This window comes from Camelus ferus, chromosome 8 (assembly GCF_009834535.1).
Source record: "Camelus ferus isolate YT-003-E chromosome 8, BCGSAC_Cfer_1.0, whole genome shotgun sequence".
NCBI lineage: Eukaryota > Metazoa > Chordata > Mammalia > Artiodactyla > Camelidae > Camelus > Camelus ferus.
The window spans coordinates 35,216,016-35,241,994 of record NC_045703.1 but is presented as its reverse complement, the minus strand read 5'-3'; the positions used below and the strand labels follow the sequence as shown (position 1 = coordinate 35,241,994).

The 25,979-nt window shown below is 41.4% G+C and overlaps 2 protein-coding genes and 1 pseudogene across 7 annotated transcripts in view; 1 reads left to right on the top strand and 2 right to left on the bottom strand.

The window, feature by feature from the left end:
- Window positions 1–21,457, bottom strand: part of DSE (dermatan sulfate epimerase) — a 61,911-nt gene extending 40,454 nt beyond the window's left edge. The window contains exons 1-2 of one of the 6 annotated variants that reach the window (XM_032484745.1): window positions 20,788–20,923; window positions 12,491–12,667 (exon numbers count right to left, since the gene is read on the bottom strand). The gene's annotated coding sequence lies outside the window, so the exon portion shown is untranslated. Of the gene's footprint in view, window positions 1–9,596; window positions 9,691–11,569; window positions 11,680–12,490; window positions 12,668–20,787; window positions 20,987–21,271 lie in introns of those variants that run through there. The other 5 variants (XM_014566352.2, XM_014566353.2, XM_032484746.1 and 2 more) reach the window with 5 other exon arrangements.
- LOC102507220 lies at window positions 5,190–11,960 on the bottom strand (annotated as a pseudogene).
- On the top strand, window positions 20,045–21,305 carry LOC116665390 (translation initiation factor IF-2-like). Its single transcript, XM_032484880.1, is given in 3 exon segments — window positions 20,045–20,506; window positions 20,554–20,841; window positions 20,844–21,305. Coding segments are annotated over 3 exon segments (1,212 nt in total).
- Window positions 21,458–25,979: the final 4,522 nt, after the last annotated feature.

The window sequence follows — 25,979 nt, the reverse complement described above, 5'->3', positions numbered from 1 at the left end:
CTCTTCTCCTCCACTAACTTTCCTAATCCAGTTTTCCTTCCCATTCTTTTGTCTTACTCTACACAGCTTAGAGAGCAAAATGGTCCTAAATGTTGATCTAATCAATAAATACAGTTTATTCTTGATTAATTCAGATAGCAATTTGATCATTTCTCTGCCTGTATGCCCTAACATATATCTGAGGTAGCCTATTTGGCATTATGCTTAAGCCAAGCCAAATAATGTAAAATGGATTTAACAAGATGCCCAAATTCTAATTATCTTAAGTAGGTCCTCACAAAGCAAGAATAAGCCCAGAGTTGTTCTGGTTCCAACAATCCATTGCAGCTATTATGACTGCTGACACAGAGAAATTTTGTGTGAAATGCCCTTCACGTATTTGATCTTTTCCCCTTACAATAACAACGTGGCAAAACACTATTAAGAGTTACTCTCACAATATCTTAGCATAAGCTTCAGAGGCAGAACTAGAATCTGAACCTCCTAAATCCTAAATCAAGGTCCTCTCCTTTAACCAAAATTTTAACATTCAACAACATTAAAGGTTCCATTTTTGCCATTCTTACACAAAGAAAGCATAGAAAGAGTATGCTGAGAAGGAAAAGAATGGAAACCTATACTAGTACATCAAGTTTCAAAAGTGAAGTGGGTTTCCAAATAGTCTGGGACTATTTATAAATGAAACACACAGTAGTACAAAAGTCCTTTCAATCCTTCTGGCTTTAGAAATTTAGAATGTATGAGGATGGAAGTGAGAAATCACCCTATGTAAAGCAAACCATGTCCCAGACTAAGATGGATGAAAAACCATCTTACAACATGTGCCAAGTGTAAGGAGCACAGCATTATGACGAACATTATGGGTATGGAGCTGGGCAGACAGGAGTATAAGTCCCAGCACCGCTGTCTACTAGTTTTGATCAGTTGTCTTCTGCTCTCAGAGCCCCCATTCTCTCATCCATAAAATGGTCCCCACTTCAGGGGCAATTAAATATAATTAAGTATTATGTGAAGTACTTATTTTGCATACAACCTGACATGAAGTAAGAACTCAATAAATATTTGTTATTCTTAATAAAAAGGAAGAAGTTCCAGATATGCAAGATTATTAACCTACCCATAAAATATTTTATTTGAAAGAAACTAAATGTTATAAGTAAAAGAAAGAGAACCAGAGATGTCAACTGACTTGGGCAAGGTCATGCCATGTGTTAAGAGAATTAGTTGAAACTCGAACACAATGCTCCTGACTCTTGAACACATCACTCACAGTAAGCTCAACACTCACTGGAAAGGAAAGCATGCGACCCTTGAAATTTCCCAAGTATTTGTTGGGGGCTTTGCCCCCAAAGAAAAGGATAAAAATTGAATAAACTATTATCTGAGCTTGACTGCTTCCCAAGGCCAGTTATTCTTAGTGTACCAAAGGCGACTGCTTCTTACTGTATTCTTTCAAAAGAAAGGCCCAGTGATACAATAACGGCTGAAAAATACAATCTCTGGCTGGGAGCTGTTTCCTAGTAACGAGTTTATATTATGGAAGGGATCCATGAGTACTTAGATGACATGTGCGGTCATTGCCAGAGTTGGTGATTTAACCTCAGTCCAGGATCTGATCGTGGAGCAGTCAATGTCATCAGTATCTCAGCTGATCATCCTGGGGGGCGCTACCTGATGTTAAAACTAAAACCCTTCTCCTCCCCAACATACATAAAACCAGAATATCAATGCATTCATTTATAAGAAATACAACCATCAGACAGATTGGGAAATATTTTCTGACTTCATCAGAAAAATATACAGGAAGTAAAATGATTATAGATATTTGCCGGGGGAACAAGGAATCACAACAAAGGCAGTGGGAAGGGCCCTGGGCTTGGAGCAACTCAATCAGTCAAGATCACCACCATAACTGCACTTGAAAGGAGGCTGTGATGTCAGTATGTCACAGATGCCCCTGGGATATCATTAAAAATGAAATTTTTGAATTGAATTTTAATGATATTTAGGAAAGAAGAGTAAAATGTATATCCCCCACAGCTCCTGCCACCACTCCTACCAAGCTCAGCCCAACAGCAGCTGTTCAGTTTTCCCAACCCAACAGACAGGCCCTGTAGGTAATTATATGATCAGCACAGTTACACCTCCCACACTGGAACTGAACGTGCCCTTCCCACGAAGGGTTAAAACAGTCAACGAACCAGACAACCAAATGCCCCTGACATCGTACCCTCTCCCCTGGAAAATGTGCAGACCCTGCAGAAGTTAGCAACCACAACTCCTCCTTATTCATGTTTCCGTGAAACCCAAGTTCCCTCCCTCTTTAGGTCTCCAATGAGGTTTCAGGCAAACTAATGGCCCGAAAGCACTAATATATCCAAGCAGAGCAACATATTTCCTGCTCTGATCTATTTTAGGATTTAACTCTCAAAGAAACCTATTTCCAAGTATTTGAAAAACATCTTGCTGTGGTCCCATACATACTATTTCACTGTTTCCACATATTTTAAGTAATGGAATATATATATATATATTAAGTTCTCCTTACTTTTCTATTTCAATTTCATTAAATGTATAATTAGGATAATTTTTTTAATGATTTTTCCTCAATATCAAAATAAAGCCTTATATGTCCTTGGTAAATTTTTGTAGTAAAATAAATCTAACATTCTGAAATATGTCAAATGCTAAGAAAACATATGGTTTTGGTGCTATACAATCATTCCCTAAAATTACACTCCCTGATGTGTAAAGCCTGTGAACTCAGCCAAAAAAGAAAACTTTAAACCCAAGGGCTCTTAATCAAAATGAAAGTTCTTTTTACTGAGGGCTTATTGTTTCCTTATTTAAGGGTGAAATGAAATATATCTCCCCAAAAAGTCATTTCCAAACAAAAATCCACAATACGAAATTAAAACATATGGAACCCCCAAGAATTTACACACACTACTGAGGGAGTAATTATAACCCTGAACCCACACAGCAAAACCACAGTGTGTATAATAATGGTGTTCGCCACCTTCACACTCAATGTTGGAGAAACTTTGGGTTAGGTTTCTAAGTTAAGTGCAGCTCTGTGCAAAGAACATTTCTACACTGTCCCAGGAAAGTTTTTGTAAAGATACCACATTTTATCACAATTTAATCTGAAGCTCACTTTTCGTACACCAACAATAAATGTATAACTTCCATATATGAGAAGAGTAATTAATCTAAATTATGCTTTAAATGGCCATAGATATTTTCTGATGTCAAGTCTGAAGGCTCCATCTCCCATTCACCAGAGACTACTTGAATGAGTAATTTAGTGGCTATCAAACCAAACGCATAATTCAGTAGAAGAGTTCTGCCTGGTACTCATTACTACAAAACTAAACACCATTAAAAGCCAGCTTTTGAGAGAGTGGTTGTCTTACAGAATGCAGAGAGAAGCAAAATATGTACCATTTTCATGGAGGCAAAGAGAGCAGAATAGAGGTGAGGGGGTCTACAGAGTCACAGATGAAACTACTAGAATATTTAATTCTGCTTGCAAGAAGGCTCAAGGAGAAAATGAAATGGTTATACTTTCTAAGACAAGCTATAAGTTCATCTAATTCTAGTTCACTTAGCAGTGTAACAACTGGACATCTTCTGACTGGTACTTCTTTGTTACAAATTTAATTGATTTCTTAATGATGATGTTGAATGACAGTAGAGGAAAGTATTATCAGAATTTTTTATTTTGATATTATTTTCAGAATAATTTAATGTTGAGTGTAATTAAGTGGATTTTTTTTTGTATTCTGAATCTTTTAAAAAAGTAGTAATTTATCTGTATTCAGTTTTCCACTGTATTGTTTCCCAGAATTGGAATATTAATTCCCTATCTATATTGGAGATAAGAATTTCTTGTAAAAATTAATCCATTCAGCTATGTATTAAGCAACTATTAAATCCAGGAACTGTACTAGGTATGAAGATACAAAAAAACAAGAAAAACTATGCTCTGCCCTAAATAACTATAGGATAAAAGTCTAAGAAACTGGTGTTTCTGAGGGCTTTTTTAAACTGCAGTACCTGTATTACTCCTTCTGCCAATAAAGATGAGTAGGAATTCTCCCTTAGTCCAAAGCAATTTATTTAAGTTTTTACTTAACTTACCGTACCTTGCCCCAAAAGACAATCTTGCTTTTCAAAATTTTTCTTAACAGTAAGTAATCAAAGATTTTCTGGAAGGGTCTGAAGATTTTCTGAAGGGGCTTTCTCAGCAACAACTTTAACCATGAAAACTCTCTTTTCTGGCATTACTGACTAAAAACATAAAGCATGAAAAGAAGATGAATAAATATAATGAAGTCAATAGCTAAATATAACCTCATACAGTTTCAAATAACAGTTCGGCTAAACCATGAAATGCCCATGAAAACTAAATTAAAATTCTTCTTCCTACCATAGATTCAGGATGAGGAGGTTAAGAGGGCTGGCACTGGGGTCAGAGTGACTTTTTTCACCCCTGTATGACTCTGGACAAGCTAACTCTCCAACCCTACTCCCTTACTTAAAATAAAGATAAAGATGGTATTGTCTCACAGGCTAGTTGGGAGATTAAATGACGTAACGCCTATAAGGTACTTTACACTTTCTGGTAAGTGTCCCCCCAAAATACTAATTCCCGTCATTCACCTCAGCACCCGATTAGTGGTCAAGGGCACAAGCAGGAGCCAGGCTTCCAGAGCCTGAATCCCAGCGCCACCACATCCTTAGCTTGGTTCCTGTTTCCTCCTCTGTAAAATGAATAATATTAACACCCTCCTCACAGGATTTCTGTGATCTTAAATTAGCTTCAAGCATGAAAAGGGTGCCTGGGATTTAGAAAAGAGTTCAACAAATGCTAGCAGTTGTCATCATCTTGTCAATGAGAAGACCAAGGTCAGTCCAGCTGAGAGGAAGTGCGCCACGACGCCAGGAAGAAGCGCTTCACAGACTATCACTCACAGGAGGTTATTTTTAAAATCGGTACAATGCATCGTGTGTTCGTAACCTTGCAGATTCTTCAAGAGACTAAAAATGCCAAATATTTTTACCAATATATAGTATTCGATGCCCAGAGGTTGGCCCTTCTACCTGCTCAACTGCACGTTTATAATTTTAAGGGTGCGTATTTCAAGTAACTGAACACATCTGAGGAGAAGAGAAGTTTTCAAATTTCAAACTATTTCTTCACCATCCAAGTTCTTTTCTTTTTTTTTTGAATAAAGTCCTTTATTGTCTTCCATGCTGTGGTAACAGGGCCGGGGGCTGCAGGGCGACCGGGGCGGACGCCCCGGGACGCGGTTGTAGAGGAAGATGGCGCCTTCGGCGGAGCGGCCGCGCCCTGCCCACGTTTCCCTCTCCCGCAGCCTGCCCGCACTGTGTCTCCACAAAGATGATTCCCGTGGGTTCATGGGCTTCAGGCCCTCGGCTCACGTCGTGCTTCCTCAGCACTCGGCACTGGCACACGCGGAGCGGGTCTCGTTGCGGGCTGGGGGCGAGCAGCGGCGGGTTCCCTTCCTCACACATCGCCTCAAGGACACTGGAGAAGAGCTCGTGCACCCCCAGCACCCCCAGGGAGGTCCTTGTGCAGGGGGCTGTCACCTGGGCCTGGGGCCTGAGGCTCAGGATGTCCACTGGGCATATCCACCGGCTCAGGTGCCTCAGCCACTTGCCCAAGGCGGCGCGGGAAGACGGGGAAATCGTCAATGGTGGCCAGAGTGGCGCCCACCCCCAGGGGTCCGCCAGGGAGGCTTGCTTGTTCCCCGAGTCGGTGGGCCCCTGCTGGTCGCAGCCTGGCAGCTGGGCTGGCCCAGCTGGTGCCAAAGAAGTCTCTGTAGGAAGTAAGGCCCAGGCACAGGAGCAACTGTGGCCCGGGCCAGCCAGTGGCCAACGAGGGTGGGGGGTAGTGCAGCTGGAACTTGGGAGCATCAGAGAGCCAGGGCTGGGCCAGTAGCTGGCTCTCCCAGACGGCAGTGATGGCCCTGTCCCACCCTGGTAGTGGGTGATGGTCTTAGGCTGGGCTCAGCTCAGCCTGTACCTGCTCCAGGTTGGGGTGAGGGGAGGGGCGGCATCACAGCAGCAGAGACACCTTAGGGTCCACGGTCTGGACACGGCATTTTGGGGAGGGGACACACCAGGCCTGTCACACCGGAAGACCTAGAGCCACCTTGGGCCTGGCGGGTGGCCCCCTCTGCTACAGATCTCCCGAGCATATCCCAGCCCTTCTGCACCCCTCTGACCACTAACTGGGCAGTAAAGTGTCTTATCAGCCGGGCAAGAGCTCTGAGGCTCTTGCTTGCCAGACATCCCTAAGACGCACTGGTATCCCTACCATCCAGAGGTCCTGGGTCCAGTCACCCCCTAAAATCTATGTCTCCTAAGGCCAGGCGGGGCCTGCATCCAACAGGACATGTTGGGACCCCTGCCGGGGTCCAGAAGCCCTAGCCTCCAGCCCCACCATCCAAATTTTCTACAGAGTGATAAAGCTTATTGATATACCATACTGATATATATGTGCTTACAATATCAGAAAAATACCCTAAACGTAGCAACATCAGTCTTGATGAAATTTAAAACATGAAAAAAAAATTACTTCTGAACATAAATTTTTAAAAATCTGATGTTTGATTGAAATATTTTCTACTTCCCATAAATGACATTATACATTAACTTTCAAATGACATTATACATTAACTTTCAGTTGGTAATGTAGTTCCTTGAATTTCTGGATAAAACAAACTTTAATTTTGTAACCAAATCTCCCTCTTTGATTTGAGGTACACAACTCCTTTTCTTACTGGTTGTGATGGTTAATTTTATGTGTGAACCTGACTGGCCAGAGTGCCCAGGTATTTGGTTTCTAGGATGTGTCTGTGAAAAGGTTTCCTGAAGAAGTTAACATTCGAATTGATAGATCGAGTAAAGCAGATTGCTCTCTCAGATGTGGGTGAGCCTCATGCAATCCACTGAAGGTCTGAACAGAACAAAACGGCAGAGGAAGGTAAAAATCCTCCCCTTCCATCCCTATCTCTCTCCCTCCGTCTCTCTCTGCCTGACCGGATGAGATGGGACACCAGTTTTCTCATGCTCTTGGATTAGGATTTACACCACCAGCTTTCCTGGGCTTCAGCTTGCAGACAGCAGATCAGCCACCATAATTCCATGAGCCAATTCCTCTGCCTCAACATCAACTACCGGGCTACCTTTCCTCTTTTCCACCTCTTTCCTGATTCCAGCCAATACCACATAATTGCAGGTCAGTTCTTCTGTTCTCATAGGTCAGTATCTACAAACTTCTGTGGGATAAGTCATGACATCAATCATAGATTTTCAGGCAAAGTACCACAAACCACTTTTAACCTCTTATATATAATCTCCTCTGGTTCACTCACTTAAGAATTTATCTAAAACTATGTATATTTGGATTATGTAACCTTTTGTCATTTCCTCGAACATCAGGTCCTATAAGTTTACCCTCTAATGATAAAGACTCTAAGAAGCACTAATACCACATTCAAGGCCCTATCATGCCATGCAGGAAAGGGTTAACTCAGCAGACCTATTGCTCAAACCCTACATACTTCCAAGAAAGGCCTGTCTTGAGGACTGGCCCTTGTCTGGCTCATGCGAGATGAGCTCTGAGCCCTTATAATATTCTGCCTGATAAGAGGTCTTTCTGTATTCTGAGGCCTTGGGCCATGTGGTACCAGTTCGATCAGATAGTTTATATTAACAATGTGATTGATGATAAACTCTTGTCTTTGCTCTGGGAGCTAAGTCTGAATAGCTAAAGTCATTCACGCAGGCACTGCATATTTACATGACTAAACCCCAATAAATGCCCTGACACCAAGGCTCAGGCGAGCTTCCTTGGCTGGAGACACACTGCATGTGTTGTCACACGTTGTTGCTGGGAGTGGAACTTCCACAGGACACTTTAGGAGAGGACACCCGAAAGCCTGTGCCTGGTTTCTCCCGGACTTCGCCCCATGCACCATTCCCCCTAGCTGATTTTGATCTCTATTCATTGGTTGTATTAAACCACAACCACAATTATAACAGCTTTTTGAGTCTTGCTAGTGAATCACTGAGCCCAGTGGTGGTCTTGGGGTCTCCCCAACCTCCTTTTTAGTTCAATCCTCTAAATACCGATTAGAATTCTGAGAGTCTTGCTATAACACTTTGTCCCTCCCATTAGAAAAGAAAATATTGTGATATTTTTCATCAAATCTTTCTCTTTATTCAACTTTTGATATTTTTCTGCCTTAAACTCAGAAAAATGATTCTGTCCAAGGATGTTGCTGTTGAAGCAAAGGACACAGCATCATATAATTAACTTACAGACTGCTTAAAAGCTTCAGGTATTTTCTAAAACCGAAATACATAGATGTTAAGCAAAAGGCTTAAAAGACTTTCATGGGAAAGTAATTTGCTGGCATTAAACATACAATTCTAGTTCATTTCATAAAAATTAAAATTTCCTCTATTGGATGAGGATATACAGCATGATCTTTTTATCACTATACACAAAGCTCTTTTTCACTTCTTACTGATAGTCAAGCATTCTTCCATGTTTTCAGTCTTCAAATACTCAATGATAAATTTTACCATTTTTTTGCTGCCTTTCACATTTTCAAAAAATTTTATATGTACTTCCATTGATCCTCATTTTTGTCTCACAGATCATAGTTCTTTGGCATCAAAACCCCTGAGTACTTTCCAGACGTCCTCCTATGAATCATAATCAAAACCCAGAATACCACAGACTTGGTTTGTAAAACAATGAGAGAGATGTAATTAACCCAAAGACGCAGGCATGCCTTCTCAGACTTCCCCATCTCAGTCTCAGTTACTGGCATCCAATCCTGTCGGCAATTCAGGCCCCACAATTCCCCCTCCTTCCCTTCCCCACCCTGTCTCCACATTCAGACCATCTGCAAATTCTGTTGGCTCCATCCTCAAAATACATCCAGAATCCAGCCACTTTCGCTACCACCATAACAGCCACATCTTGTCTTGTCCGAATTACTGCAAACTATAGTCTCCAAACTAGTCTCCCTGCCTTTGCCCTCACCTCCAATGGTCATTCTCAGCACAAGAGCTAGAGCCATCCTGTTCAACCATAACTCAAGATTGTGTCAACACTGTTTAAAACCCTCTGATGGCTTCTTTCCATCTCATTCAGAGTAAGTGCGCCCAACTGTCAGCACTGAGGACAGTAGCTCGGAAGTCATCACATGGCCTGGCTGTGTTACCTCTGCCTTCACGTCCTACAACTCTCCCATCTCTTTCCCCATTCCGGCCATGTGACCTTCCTGCTATTCTTGTACACGTGGACTATGCTCCCTTCTCAGCACCTGTGTGCTTGTTCTTTCTGCCTAGAAATCCACAGGGGTTGCTCCCTCATCTCCTTTAAGATTTTGCTCAAATGTCACTTTCTCAGTGAGGCCAGATGTGACCACCTTACATAAGTTACATCCTTACCACACATAACCACCACCATTCCCTAACTCCCTTCTGGGTTTTATTTTTCTTCACAGCACTTTCTTATAACCCTCCACTCTACTATATAATTTACTTACTTCTTTTCTGTGCCTGGCCCCTCCTTCCAGAATGTAAGCTCCCTGAGGGTACTTTGCTTTCTTCTATATCCCAACATCTAAGAGTGCCCGGCACTTAAAAAACAGAAAATACTCATTGAATAGATGATTTTAATTAACGTGTTAAAATGTAAACCTTTAAATACTCAGAGATAGTTATATATACAATTAGATAGCTATAGAAATACAACTACATAAAAAGAAGCAATAGAAAAATCTTTCATGCACCAAGATAAACCATTTGGAGGTAAGATGTACCACAATGCTTGAACATTTCAAGGCTGCTGTGGGCAATTATTACAGAGTTTACTGAGAGCTGCCACCACGCAACCAGGTGCCTTCCCAACCCTCTCTCAGACACAAAGCTCCACGTTTGCCCTACACTGAGGCTGCTGGCTGGCTGGCTGTATCCTTGTCAATATGGCTGGCCCACTTCTGATCACAGTTCACTCCCTCGTTTCCCAGCATTCCATGAATGGTTTTCATGGGTTTTCTCAAGATTTTTTCAATCCATTTTTAATGGGATTAGACATCCTACCACTCCACTCTCTCCTCATGCCCAGATGGGCCAGGGCCCCTTTCTGCTAGATGACTGTTTCAACGCTAGGACTTTTACTGAGGTTGTTTTGTCTTGAAATTTAAAGTGATTCCCTTCACATCCCCACTTTTAACCACATTCCCCAAAATTATTATCATTATTTAATGGTTTGGTATAAGAGTTTTGTTAGTGCTATTATTTAGAAATTTTAAAAAAAATCCTCTGTACTGCCAACATTTCTTTAATATAGAGATTTCAAAAGAATAAGGATGCCTTCTAATGAATAATTCTTCCTTTCATACCTACATTATTCCTACTATTTTGTGCTAAAAACTTATTAAGGTAATTTTTCACAGACCTATCATATGTTACTAGTCAGGAAACAATTTTTGAGGAAAAGCTTGCTGGAGACTATGCACACTGTGCAGACTACGACAATAATTTCTGAATTGATAGTCAGAGATCTAGAGGCCAAAAAACATCCCCTGCCAGAAATACCCCAACTCACAGCCTGAAAGATGCCTGATATTTAATGTTTGCATCTGTGTGTATGTCCAAGTTCATGAATGTTTAACTTGGTGTCTATATCCTCATATTGGTGAATTAGCTATATATATTTTTTTCTGTATTTAGCATCTCCTAATCTAGGCATATACCCTTCATATCTACCTTACCCATTTCACCCCATCTCTGCTCATAACCAGATTCTACCTCGCTACTTCTTTTAGTCAAACCTGATGGAATTCTCTTCATCCATGCTGGAGAAAACTCCTTTTGTACTAATCTTATTTCTTATACTTTCTTCTCATGTCTTGTCCTAACTGAATGTGGAGACAGGATGATCCCCTGTCAGGCGATTCGTGAGTTAAACGGAGCAGGGGAGGGGGGCTCAGTTGTCACTTAAGATGCTTCTACATGAAAGACTTTGTGAAGTAACTTGGACTCTTTCAGTGACACTTCCTCTGTTGTGCCCTTCTCTGGAGACAGAATGCCATTCTCTCCACCCACAAGCAAGATGGAGCCAGCCTCTTCCATTCCTGGCACTTATCACTTGAAATCACCATTCGTCTCTGTACTCGTTTTAATCTTCTCAGGTAATTCCTATTGTTTGGGGATATTTCTGACTTCCTCAGCAATTCAGGAACCTCAATCCTATTTGCCCATTCTACCTCAATACCAACCATAAACCTGGGAGGCATCAACTTCTATCTTATCTCCCAGCTGCAGATCTACCCACTTAGTCATTTCTGATTAACTCCTCAGTAAAATCCTTACCATTGCTACTTTAGATTTTTGCCTCTTTCCAAAAGCATTCAATTCTTCCTTTATCACCTACACTTTGAGACAGTGACATATTATCCAAATTTATAGAGAAGACTGAAGTTATCCAGTGCAAGTATAATGTCCCTAGACTTATCTTAATATCTTTATCTCCAATCCCAAGTGGAAAGAAGTCACAGAGAGTGTCATGTTGGTGAGAAAGAAGAAACGCAGAAGAGCCTTTCAGGAGACAGGGAGGGAGCACACCAACATCCCAAGGCTGTGTATCACCTCAGCTGTTCAGGGAACAGTGCAGGTCTAGGCAAAGTGGAGACAGAAGAACCAAGGACAGTTCATTAATTATTCATCATATAAACCCAGATTCCTTCTCTTTTTTTACAATCCTATTGGCACACTGTGGCATAGTGTAGAGGACTCAAAAGATCTAAGTTGAAGTCTGTTACGGATTGAACTGGGTCCTGCAAAAATTCATGTTAGAGGTATAATACAGTCTAGCTCTGGCCTACCTTTTCGACAGTATCCCTCATTTCCTCCCTACACAAACTCTCCCTTCACGCTTATCCGCACATCCTTGCTTGAGTACAACTCACACTTCTGTCCTTGATTCCCACTGTTACTCTCTCAGGGGAATCCCCCTACCTGCACCACACCAACCTCACATCTTTCTCAAAGAACACAGTGCTCTTTGTGAAGCCTTCCCTAGCAAGTCCATCCACAAGTGGTCTCCCCTGTGGCCCCACACCATATATGCATTGCTCAATATTCTTTGGGAATTCGAGGATGATGTCAACCAAGAAAGTGCTTATGCCATCTTATAAAATGGCAAAAGAAGTAAAATATTTACCCAAACCACTAAAGAAAAAGGAAGTGAGTTTGCATGAGAATGACAAAGTACTCCTGAAATTTACATAAATTAATCCTTCCGGCTGAGCTGAAAAAGGAAGGATGCACTGAGTAGGTTGTATCTGAATGAGGCTCTCAAAAGTGGTCAGTATGAATGTTTAGAGCTTTAACTACCCCTACTAACGTATGTACTTAGTACTAATAACACGCATACCTCAGTAGAAGGCACATGTTATCTTCTTTGCTCACATTTGTTTCAGTCCTCTCTGGACCCAGAAGGGATCTGAGGCGGGTCCCACGTGCTCAGGTATACGCTGCTGGGAGGCAGGGGTCTCAGTCTTCTTTGTCTTTCCTATAGGGTCATGCACCAATGCTTACATGCAGTACACGTCTTCAAAAAATATTTGTGGAGAACAATGAAAGAATATATGAAAAAGGTAAGGAAGACAGGAGAGAGCATGTCATAAAAGGAGATAAGTGAATTCTCATGATTTTTCTAAGGAGTTCTCGACCTGGCAGCCACCCGACTCTTCTGCTCATTCCTCTTCCTGTGCCTTCATTTAGCCAGCCGCTCTGCTTGCAGTGCTTTATCCCCTCCCCTTCTTGGCATAAAATCCTCTGAGGCCAAATTCATTTCCCCTCTTCTAGCTGAGTATTCTCTGCCCAAAGGACCTTCACCAATGTCTTCCTTCCTGCAGTCCTACTTAATTGTACTCATAAAGTCTCATACTCAGTTATCCTTCTCCAACCAGATTTTACAGCTCCCGAAGGCTGGAAACCATGTCACATTTCTTTCGCATGCCTCTTCTCTTCGCCTCCACCCAGACGTCCCCTCAAACACAGGAGTACCTGGCAAATACTTGCTGAATGACTACATCCTTTCAGTATTTCTATCGCTGAAGTATAACGGTCTTTCATCTGACTCTCCAGGTTCAAAAGTACATTGGAAAAAGTTATATGTCAAAGCATTCATTCCCAGTAACACAGATTTATCTTTTCTAAAACTTGAAATCACTGAACCAAACTTCAGTGGCCTCACCAGCAAGAAAAAAAAAGGTGTAAGCACACAAAGAAGGGTCTGTTGCATAACCACCCTAACACTGCTAGCTCCATTCAACTTCTTTAGGCACAGGATTTATCATTTTATGGCAATTTAGTAGCATAAATACTGCCAACACATTTCTTCCCCAAAAAAGATATTGAAAGTGGTCCAACTTAACCTAAAACTTGCCACATTAAATTCAACAAGTAGAGGTAAAGCTGAATTTTTAAAGTTCCCATAGCAGATACTCAAACACCATTTGTTAATTTGAATTTTATATAGCATAATTCGATGCGAGTCACAGTAAGTCTAAAACCTTTAATGGTGAAAATCCTAGAACCCTAACACAGCACATAGTTAACAGGATAAATTCAGTCTGAACAATACTGGTTTCCTTATGAAAAAAGATAGATCTTAAAATTTCACACTAGAAGTTTAAGAAAGGATAAATTGAACTATTGCATAAAAGCAATAAATTGATTCTTATTTTGCTCTTAACTTTGCCTGGGTTCTCGTTAGAACCAAAAGGCTCTAACTTGTATAAGACTTATGGTAAAGACAGAGGAAGAAAAGAAGAAATTAACCTCACAACTAAGGGAGACAGTAAAAAACACTCTTACTTTTAAGTTAACTGCAGGCTTTTCAGTGATTCCAAGAATCAGTTTCCTTTGAAAAATGTAACTGTGAAAAGCATTTCAAAATTGCTTTTAAAACTAAGTAGAAACACTTAATTCCAATTGCCTAAGACATTGACATTGTTGAGCTTCACTTCTTGGCATCCCCCAAACTACTGACCCAATACTGGCTGAGTGTGCATTTTCCAACACCTTTTGCAGCATCAAAATGAACCTGCTTTTAAGACAATTACATCTTAAGTCCTGCCTAAAACACAACCACTGGCCTGAAGCCATGAATTAATTCTACTAGAGAGTCTATATTCCTGAACAAAAATGAAACGAAGTTTACATTCTGTTTCTATAAATGCCATTGTTATTTTTTAACCAAAAATACTGCTATAAGAAGTTTGGAATATGAGAGAAGTTTCCAGACTGACATGGGTAACCTCTATGTTTTGAACTCATGGCTAATGAATGCCCCATACGTTCATGTGACTACTGTTGACAGTCCAGGTCTACTATTAAAAAACAGAGCAGAGAAATGTAAAAGATATTACTGAAAGTCCAAATAGAACACCACAGTCTGGTGCTGAGACTTTTTTTGGGGTATTCTTTTCTTTTTTAAGATTTTCTAAAATAAAAAAGAAATGTGGAGGAAAGTGACCTGTTTGGGGAGAAAACAGATAAAGCATAGAGGAGAGAAGTTTTCAGTTTCTGTAATGTGTGCCTGAATGAAAGGTTGAAACAATCTTACATATGATCGATATTTTAACTAGTTAGCAAATACTTTGCACTAATAAATAAAAATGCTAAGTAGAAACTCTAAAGACAACTTTTATTTCAAACACTAAAATTGACCATTTCTTCTTCATTCATATAATTGAATCATCTTTAATTTCTAAGATTTTCAAATCCAGATGAGCAGAAGTCATAAAATTAGAACCCTAGACGACAAATGCTAACATCCCTTCCGGACAACTTCACTTAAACCTTTCTAAACAGAGAAGAACTCAAAGGCCTCCTTCATAAATCCATTCTAAAGGTTAAAACATTCAGAAAAACTTCCCTGTCTTTAGCATAAATCCCTCTTGATACTTGCTGTAAGTCGATTTCCTCTTCTTTTTCTTCAGGGAAGATGGAAAACAGCTGTTCAGCATTCCCTCTCAGGCTACTTTTTCCTTCCTGCCAGGCCCATTCCCCCCCCCCCCCCCCCCCCCCGGGAGAAGTGTAAACACTACAGGTGATTCCTAAATCCAGCTGGCCCCTGCCTGATTATCCGTGGGGCTGGTGAGCCTGCCCCCATTCGTACCTCCTAGAATGGTATCATGCAACTGCCAAGGCCCCAAGAAAAGTTCTTTACCAGAATTTGTGGAATTTGAGAAATCCACTACTTATAGTCTGTCCTCAGATACACACCAACAACAAAAATAGCAGTGTTTCAAGAAGAAACGTTGACAGAACTGTGAAGAAGGTGAGCGGTGCCATCCTGCAGCCAGGCTGTCTAGATCATTATCACTCTACCCGGTGTCAGGGTGTCGGGCGCACCTTGGCATGAAATGTTTTTCAACTACCTGATGATTTTTATCACGCAATTCTTGAGTTTCTTGTCACTGATGCAACTCTCTGGGTATAAGCTTACTTCAGAAATGCAATAACCCTTTCAATACTTTCAGTGTAAAGGACTACTCTAAATGAAGGTGTCAGTTTGTAGTCTGTTACTTCTTTAAATGAGGATTCTACTAGATTCACACCATAATCTGCAAATTACTACATTTTACACTAAAATTTATATAACCAACCTAATGTTGTTACCTCTCACTTCAGGAATTGCTAACAAATATCCCCATTTTTCTTGCGATAGCCATTACCCTTCAACAGTAAAGCCAGTATACTGCCTGCATACTTCATCAATAAAAATATTACAGACCCACAAGCTTGGTGAGCGCATTTCCTTTACAAATTCCTTTTAAGAGTTATGAAATGCTGACTCAGCTTTGTTGTGGTATAACATCCGCATGCATTAAATGCCTATTGTGTAGTAGCTAAGTTTGTTACACATGAGAAAAATGCAAAAACCTTGATTTGATCAACAAAGTTACAACCCTATGGCATCTGTGTATGCAATGAATATTTCAGATGGAAAGATTTAAATGACAGCTTTTTAAATGACTGTGGACCTATTCAATTTCTACTAACAAAGATCATGTAAACTAATTTAAATACACACAGGGAATTTTACTATGATTATCCTACTATTTTTCACATTAATCAGGGAGAAGAGAGGCGCTATTAATTACATAAATAATACCAAAAAGTGTCTTTGGCATGCGGACACATAAACACAGTTGCAAACCCTCTCTGACTCTGTCTAGGACAAAGCAGATGGACACAAATAACCTATACCGGATATGCCATATATGTGTAATTGAGAGTTAACTGCACATGTCTTTTATTTTTAAAAACAGGACTAGACTTACCTAATGGTTATAACTATTCCCAATTATAAAATGCCAAAACAAATCATGCTTATGACCAGGATGTTTATATCTTCTACATATCACCACAGAAGCAAATTCTGTTCTTTCAGGAATTGTTTACTAACATTTGATGACCACATTTACCAAGATTGTGTTTATGGAATATCCCAAGGGAGTCAAAACAAAAAGAAGAAAATCCAGTAGTAATCTTAAAGCACATTAAAATTCATAGTGTTATTCAGAGTTAAGGACTGAACACACTACTCCATTCAAGAACTAAACAGACGGCCTCAACAATCTTTTCTTCTCTTTCCAAATTAAAATCATTCTCTTCCAATTTTTGTCATCTTCAACAGGCTCTCTGAACACTCTGCCTCCTACAGGGTTATACTCTGGGCCTCTGACAGAGGATCTGAAATCCACACTCAATAGGCCAGAGCCTGCCAAGACACGCAGAAGCAGCAACACAACTGGTAAAGTACCAAAGACCCGAGCCAGCTAACGAGCGCTAAGGGATGAGCCCAGGGCTCTGTGGGAAGTGGAAGGGGGCCCCACGATGGAATCCTGACGAGGCATGAGAAGAGATACAGCAGACTGAGAGGAAGGAACTGTGGGAAGAGGGTCTGTAAACAGCCAGTTTACAGAAGCGTAGGAAGCCCATAAGCATACTAGGGACTGACAGGTCATGGACAGCAGTGAGCAGTGTTTAAAAGGGATAATAAACTAAAGCTGCAGGAAAATGAAACGTAAGAGTCTTTAATAACATGAATGAGGAGTCATAAAGGAGAAAGGTAGAATTAAATATGCCAGTTAGGTTAATTTTACATTTAAGGTAGGCCACTAATTACTTGCAAATGATAGACAAGTCTCTTACTTACACAGTATTTCCATTTCTACACCCCTAAAATGAGGATGAGATATCTGCTCTACATCACTCGCCATTTCCACTAGGCTAAAATATGAAAATATTAGAATTATTTGGAAAAAAAAAGTTAAGTTACTAGACAATTCTAAAATACAGGCATTCACGTAGCTGTATGATCAGGGACTCTTCCTTTCCTTCAAGTGTCAAAGTGCATATGAATTTGTAAGCAAGAGTTTATTAAACCTAACAGCCCTTCTTTATCCTATCCACAATACTTTCTGTTTTTCTTTCTAGTATGATTCTTTCCTATAGTACCTCTCCACCATCCCCTAACTGAACCACTCTTTTATATGTAACTGGAAGTTGTGAAACACAAAAGTTAGATGGATCAGAACTTGGGACATTTATTTACTAACATATATAGAAAGATTTTCTTTAAAGAAAAATTACTTCCATTAAAAATATTATCCACTAAATGCAAAGTTTAATTTTTAAAAGAGCGTTTTCTGTTAGAGTTGGGCATTAGGACTACCAAGACTTTTTGAAATTCACCCATTTCTAACTATTGCAATCACCCAGTGGAGGCATGGAATAGTGCCTCTGGAATCTAGGACTTTAATCTCTACTTCCCATTCTGCCCTTAATTTACCACCTGAATTTCATGGGAAAATAATTTCTCCTTTTTGGTACTCTGGGCTTATACACTTGCCTAATTCCCATGTTGGGCACTGACTCTAGGTAGACAGGATTGTATTGTGTCATGCAAACATCTACTGCTAATTTTGGTGACTTTCAAAGATTTTATTCTGCAAATCACTATAGGGGAAGATAATGTAATTCCAAGATGAGCAAACCCTAAGGCACTTAGTATAGTAATATAGTAATAACTGCCCTGTCCTCTGCTTGGACCCATTCTTTCAGAAAGGTTGCTGGGCCTTATCCACTCCTTCACAATAGTAAAGATCCAGCCCCTCTTGGTAAATGGAATAACAGTATCCACTATGATGATCAAGTTCCTTCTACCACAAGTTCTTGTGAAGGCCTGCCACAAACACATCCCAGGACAATAATAGTATTTCTTTCTTTCTTTTTTTTAATAAGGAAGTAGGGTGAAAAAGGGTAAGAATGTTTACTATATTTAGGACACAAACATGCTAATGATTAATAATGCATGGTAAAACTACAAAACTCTATTCTTTTATTAGTTTCTTTACTCCTTTGGAAAACAAAGGGTACTGATACATTAAAATCTAAATTTAAATATTGTATCTTCTTTTATTCCTCTTCAATCATTTGTTGAAATCATAATATTGAGTGGAAATCATGTAATTTCTTTCATGTAACACAGTGTAATCCAAGGCAAGAGAAATAAATACCAAAATATTCCACCACAAAAAATATTAAAAGATGTATAAACGAATGTTTTGTTTAACTGCAGAATGCTTTTTCATCTGTGATCTTAAAACACTTCAGAGATTAAAAAAAAAAAAAAAAAGTCCATATAATGAGGTATTGGGAAGGGCAGGGCAGTATCTGTGAAATTAAGAACTTTACCTCACCAATGACCACCAGGTCCTCTCAAGGCAGCACTGTGGGATATTAGGCAGGACAACAAATCTCACTGAAAACCTGTTATTAGCTAATTTGTGGACTAATTTTACAAACATGAAAGTAGATGCACACACAAATGTTGGCACTATGATGGTCCCCACCCCATGTGGCAAACCTAGCTAAATTCTTACCAGGTGCCTTGCCACAGCCAGGCCCCTAACCTCAGAGGGAGGAACTTTAAACAGCTTCTACCCAGCAGGACCAGGAAGGTCCTAGTAATCCCCATGATGACAAAGGTTTATTCTGTGTTCTGTTGCAAATTTACCTCTTTATCCAACTTTTTTTTTTTTTTTTAGAATTCTCTTTTACTTGGTGACTATACTATCAATATTTTTTAATCTGAATGTAAAAATGTACTATATAGGCCACTGTTTTTATTTAACGAAAACTTGATGAAACTGATAGTGACATCATATAGCAATCAATGAAAAATGATGCTTCAAACTCTCAGATGCTGTTTATTTATGGTTTATCCTTTTCTACAATAGCTCCAAGAGAGCCAGGGCAGCTTCTTTTATCTCTCTGTATGCCTCCTAAGTAACCAGCACTGTCTTGCACTTTTTGCTGAACCCACACAGAGGGGTCACTAGATGATGGAAGCATCAAATTCAGTATTTTCTCCTTTCCATTTTTACTAGAACACATTCTAGCTATACACTTCATAAAAGTACGTATCTGTATGGTGATATTAAAAGAAAAGAGTAGCATATGATACACAAATACTCAGATTATCCTGTATTTTATTTCTTTCATGCACAGTACATTTTTGCAATCTCATTTTACTAGTAACGTCTGATCAGTCTGTAAAATAATGCATATCATATTTCGTTTCATAGAGGTCATCATTTATTGAGAAATTTATTTTAAAGAACTGAAGAAAAGGAAATTCCTGAAAAAGTTAAGGTCTATAATGTGAAAAAGTATTGGGAAAAAATTGTTTTGAAACTATTTCTAAGTGAGAACATCCATTCTCAAATTTAATGTAACTAACTAAACCATGACTCTCTACAACAAATTTTTAAAGAACTTTATAACACAGAGGTCCCTAGAAACTAAAAGTGTCATTGCCTTATCTAAGGAAAAATCCCTACTTTTAAGCAATAGATTCGGTTTCCATCTTTAATGCCAGCCAGCCTAAGCGGAGCTGATGCCTGCAATGAGCGATGAAGAAGAGAGTTCTCGGATCACAAAGTTAGCTCAGATTCCAGCCGCGACAGATCGTGAGCCTATGTGGCATTGCCCGCAGAGCTTCCCAGCCTGTGAGTCAAGCCCCCACCCCCAACCCCTCCCAGCCCCCAAGCCCGCCACCAGGGGCTGCCTGGGAGTGAGGTTTACCAACACTCTCCGAGTGTCGGCGGAGCCAAGCGGTTCTGGAATCCAGCGTCTGGGGGAGGCTCGGGATGTGCTTCCCAGGCTTCCGCAGGCGCAGAGGCGGGCTGCCAGCGGCCGGATCGGCACACGACCACTACCACCCCCAATTAGCGGAGGGTCGCAGGAGGGTGATAAGTGTGCCACCCAACTGGGCAGAAGAAAGCCAGAGCCCCGCAGGCCGTCCGGAAAACTGCGGCTGAGCCGGCCGGACCCGATGCACCAAAAGGGATCTCCGGGTTCTGACGGTGCGCCCCGCTCTGCGCCGGGCGCTCAAGGGTGGGAAGGGGCTAAAAGCTGCCCCGCCGCCCGGGGATCCCCGGCTCCGGCTTCACGCCTCGCGCGCCCGCCAGGAGCCCAGCCGAGCCGGGCTCTGGCGGAGTACGTGGCTCTCCGCATGCCTCCCGCCGCGCCCGGCCAGCCCGGCAGGCCACCCCACCAGAGACTCCAGAAGAAAGCTGCGCCGTTGCGGGGCCCAGAGCGGCGCCCGCCGCGCGTCCCTGCCCAGCACCCGCGCGTCCCTCGGCTTACCGCTCCCCGCTGCGGCTTCGTCCTCTCCGGCGCCGCCTCCCCAGCCTGGGCCCAGGCTCCGGAACCACTTCCCGGCCCCCCTCACTCCAGGGCGCCTGGGCCCCCGGCGCCCTCGGAGCCGAGCCCTCAGCGCGCCCGCCGCGCCATGGGTGCGGGTGGGCGCCGCGCCACAGGATGCGCCGCTGCAGCCTCGGGCGGCGGTACTGCGAGCCGGGCCGGCGCGGGAGGGTGGGGTGTGGGCGAAAGGGGAGGAGGGCGGGACGCGGCGGGGGCTGAAGCTCGGCTGGAGGGAGGAGGAAACCGCAACGTCACCAGAGCCGGGGGAGGCGAAGATGGGGAGGGGAGAACAGAGACCCCCTTCCACTGCGGGACCCCGACCTCCTGCTGGCCCCGTTTTCCCCGCTCCTCCTCTCCCGGCACTCTCGGCTCGGAGCTGCACGCGATCTTCCCTTCCCCTCGGGCCCCGACTCCACGCAGCTCTTACCCTGCCAGGCCTCTTTGGCTCCAACTTGCTTTAGTTTCTAATGAACCCATACGCTTCGGGTTCGATTCTAGAATCACTCCCAACCGAAGGATACTTTTGGAGGCCCAAGGGGAGGAGCTGATTCGGTACAGCTCGGTGAGAGGAAAACGAGGAAACCGTAGAGAACTTTACTACCGGGGCTGTTGCCCTCTTCCCCTCGCCTTCTCCAAAATTGTTACTCCTCCCTTTCTCCCGAATTCGGCTTTACTCTCTTCTCAGAGAAAAGGGAGGACATCGCCTATTTAGAAGCAGTACTAACAAAATACATTAAATCCAAAAAGCACTAAACCTTGCAAACTGAACGGATTTTAATCATCAAAGGTAAAAGGTCAGAAACAGAACATTTGATATATGCAGCTCACAGAAAGAAAATTAATTTACCTTATCTCCTAGGCTTGGGTGGATGACAGAGAGAGATACTCCTCAACCATCTGAGTTCTTCAGGTGGACGATTTGCAACCTTAGTACTCCCAGGCCCCTTTGGAGAAATTTCCTTCGTTCTGTTAAAGCAGCATTGCACACAGTCCCGTCCAGCCTGGCTTCAGGAAGGTGTCAGGTAAGACCAGGGCCATCACCTCAGGGCCAGCTTCTCCCTCAGCGTTAGCATGTAATTAACCTCCCAGAGCTAGATGGTAGGGAATTGACAGACGTTCACCCATTCATTATAAGTGGAGACGTTTTACCTGAGAGCAGCATTTTGTCTGAGTTCTAAAGTTCCACCTCCATGCATTTTCCCCCATCCTCAGAGGCAGAGGCATGACCCACAGAGGAGTTTCCCTCAGGCCACATTAGAAAAAAATGTGGAGGTCTACTTTTATGCTTCTCTTTTCAGAAATTGCATTTGAAGAGAGATTCCTTACCAAAAAGGTCAAGGGGAAGTGGTTTTGTTAAATATTTCACATGTTCACTCAGGTAAACCACTACTTTGCATAAACTTCCAGATGTTTTAGAATCAGACTGTGGGGAAGAGGAGATGGGGCTCTAGAATTTAAAACTAGTTTAATCTGGTTTAAATCCTCATTTTGCAATTTACTAGTATACTAACTTCAGAGCCTTGGTTTCCTCATCTGCAATGTAGAGAGATAATACCTCCATTGAACAGTTAAAGAGGGGATACAATAAAAATAGTAAATATTCAAGAATTACTACATGCTAGACACTGTGCTAAAGGATTTGCATGTATTAATTCAATTATTAGAAAAGATTAATTGTGAAAGTGCACATGTTAATTTCCACCTATCTTCTCAAATTTGGAAGAGAACTTAGAAGAAGCATCTGGTTGGATTTATTTTACTTCCGAGTCAGTAGTCATCTAACTCAGTGGTTCTCCAACCTAGAACATTAAGTCAGCAGAGAAGTATTGATAAAATACTTTTTTAATGGAGCTCCACACCAGACCAACAAATCAGAATCTCTAGGGCTAAAGTGTAAGCATCAGCGTTTTAGAATCTCTTCCAGGTGATCAGAATGTGCAACCAGTATTAAGAAATCATCAAAGGAGACAGTACTCACTGTCATTTATTCCCCTTGGCCCCAGTTTTGCCTTCAACTGGCCTGGGAATCTGCTTCTGAGTAACACCCACCTCTTGTAAAGGGCCCCCCATACAGTAGGAATCAAAGATCTCAGTCCTGCCCTCTGAGGTCTTCCATGATGCATCTAGCCCTGATTCCACAGGAAAAGTGTTTCAGTTTGCCTGGATACCTACCAACTCCATCAGCTTTTCCTCATCCTTTCTGAAAGCCCTTGGAAGATAGTTGCTTTGCCACTGTCCCTCTCAGAATCTGACCCCAAGAACTGAATTCAAGGTTTCATCCAAATAACACAGTAAAAAGGTATTTAACAGCTTTGTTCTAATTACTGTATTTCCCCAAGTAAATCCTATGAACTCATGGCAGCAGTATTACCCTATTGACTCCTATGCTGCAATCTACTAAATCACTAAATTAGTGAAGTATTTCACATCTGCCCCAAAACACTCCTTCCCAACCTACATCCATTATAGTTTGTGTTCAGCCTTTAACATAGGATTCTATTAAATTTTTCTATTCTAGGTTAGGCCTCTTCTTTTAGCTTGTTGACATGTTGGATGTCACTAATTCCACCTCCCAACTTCATGTCTTCTGCAATTCCATCTTTGGGCTATGTCATCAGGCAGGTTCTCATTCTCAGCTGCCTCCCACTGCCAACTGACACTGAATTAGCATGCTGTTGATGAATATTCTCATCAGCTGACGACCCTTGTGTTATTTAATCATATTTTCTCTCCTTGTCCCAGAGCAACAGCTAATATACATGGGTACACGACATCTTTGTAGAAATTAGAAAAAGGTACACCATCCTTACCCAGGCTGAGGGGTTAGGGAAAAGTGATCTTTCCCCCCAGATTCAGCCCTGAACAGCAGATGTGCTCTATCTATTAGATGTCCTTGATATACTGATATTACAACATTGTCAAAAAAGGGAAATAAGTACTTGTGAATTCTTAACTTCTGAATCTCTTCCTTTCCTAAGTGCCCAGCTATTACTTGAATCACAGATTTATTTGTTTTTGCACAGGATCTGTGAAAAGCTCCTTGTCTTGCTTTCAAGCATAATGCTGCTTCTTTTTTGAAAACTGGAACTCCATTTGTCCATCTCCATTTTACTATCTTTGAGTGGTCATCTCCCTCTGTGCTGATTCTAGATCCTTATTCTAAGTCCTTATTTGTAAACTCTTATTGCTGAGATATAATTTTTCTAGGCAAGATAAGTTAAGCTTTAGAGAGTTAGGTTACTTCCTTTCTTATCTTAGTTTTCAATGATCTCTTGCAAAGTACATTCTACTCTTCCAGCTGAAGGGTTTTTTTTTCATGATAGAGAAGAGACAAAAAAGGGAATTAGTTCTGGTTTATCATACATCTTTCTCAAGTAAGGGCATCCTATGTTCTTCTTGTCTGAACAAAACAAAAAAATTGTATTTTTGTTATTGTCCTTAGTTTATTCTTGACTCTGGCCTAACAAACCCCAATCTTACAGGGCTATTACAAGTACATGCTGTTCTCTTGTTTACTTTAACTCATTAAATTAAACTTAAATTTGCCCTTTAGGTTTTACTAACCTGCCAGCTGGTCCATGACTATACAACTGCCTCAGTCTTTGAAATGCTTTTTTTCTTTGTCTCCCTCAGAGCAAATTATTCTAGTCATAAAACTGCCTTACCCTACACCCAGAAGATTCATCCTTGAGTCACCGAGGAGGTATGATCATTTCACTTGCTCAAGCCCTGTTGCCCTAGGCTTGTACCTACTTTCCTCAGTGATAACCCTCCTTCACCTTCCCCTTCCATTTCTGAGCATTCAGCCCTGACCAGACATCTACCATGAGTTTCTTCAACCTCCCTTTCTCAGGCCAGCCACCGCCCTGACTTTCCCAGTGCTGACCTGCTGCTCTCCGTTACCTAGACTGTTCTGCTGCTGCTGCCTCATCTCCCAATGATTCCAGCTTCCTGAACTTACCTTTCATCATTAATACAAAAGGAAACATTTGCCTACATTCTTATCTTAACTGAGTTGCAACCCTCCACCCCCAGTCACAATTTGAGGCTTTTCTATATAATTTCTTCAGGTACATATTTCCAGGCCTCACAATCTTCTAACAGATCATTAAGTATGTCAGGCCCTTCCATCTGTGTCTCATTTTACTCTCACAGGCACTGATGTCAATGTTACTGTGTTCATTTGACCTATGAGGAAACAGAGGCTCAGAAAGTTGAAGTGAATTTCCCAAGATACAGTGGTTCAGACCACATATGATTAAGTTTTCTGGTATCAAATCCAGGATCTTTCCACTAAACCACTTGGCCCATACTAACTTTTCGTATCTAAAGCCCCACTTGCAGTGTGAGTGTTCTGGTCTCAGATGAAAGTTATTCTCCATTCATTCTCAACTGACTTCTGAAATTGTTCATTTTTATCTACCCCCTGATTTATTTTAAACTACCCAAGGTGTCCCGTACACTTACCAAATTACAGGACTATTCTCTGAAATTATAAAAATGACTACTAATTATTGCCACATGAATGGATGAAATTAGAAATTTGTTCTTTTTCTCAGGGGTAGAGAATGGACCAAAAGGAGTTTAAGCATGTAGTGTTTTTCTTAAACATGGCTTTTGAGAATTGTAAAGACATGTTGACATCACTGAGGAGTTTAGAAGATGAATGTTTATTGAGGCTTGATTTAATTGGGTGATTCAGGCACATGGAGAGTACTTAATTCCCCTCTTTTTACCAAACTCTGGCTTTTTCCAGAAAAGTGCAATTAAGGAAGTATTATGTTAAGAAGGTTCTGAGGACAGGTTCATGGCCCATGAATCTGACTGCCCAATGTCTGTGTGCCATTATGGTCTGTTACTTCAAGAAATAGCCCAACTTCTCTCTTCATGTACCCTACTCACTCACAACCCTGCTCAAAGTAGTTGAGATTACACCAAGGTGCTCAAGAAGTTGCTAGTTTTGGAAGCCAAACTTTATGGGATTTTACGCTTACATATTCAGGGGCAATAAGGAGTTGCTCTGGCAATATTCCATAGTAGTAATTCTGACATGGCTAATATTAGCATCACTTGGAGGAGCACCTAAAACACACCAATGCTCAGGCTCACTCTCAGAAATTCTTATTTAATTCTTT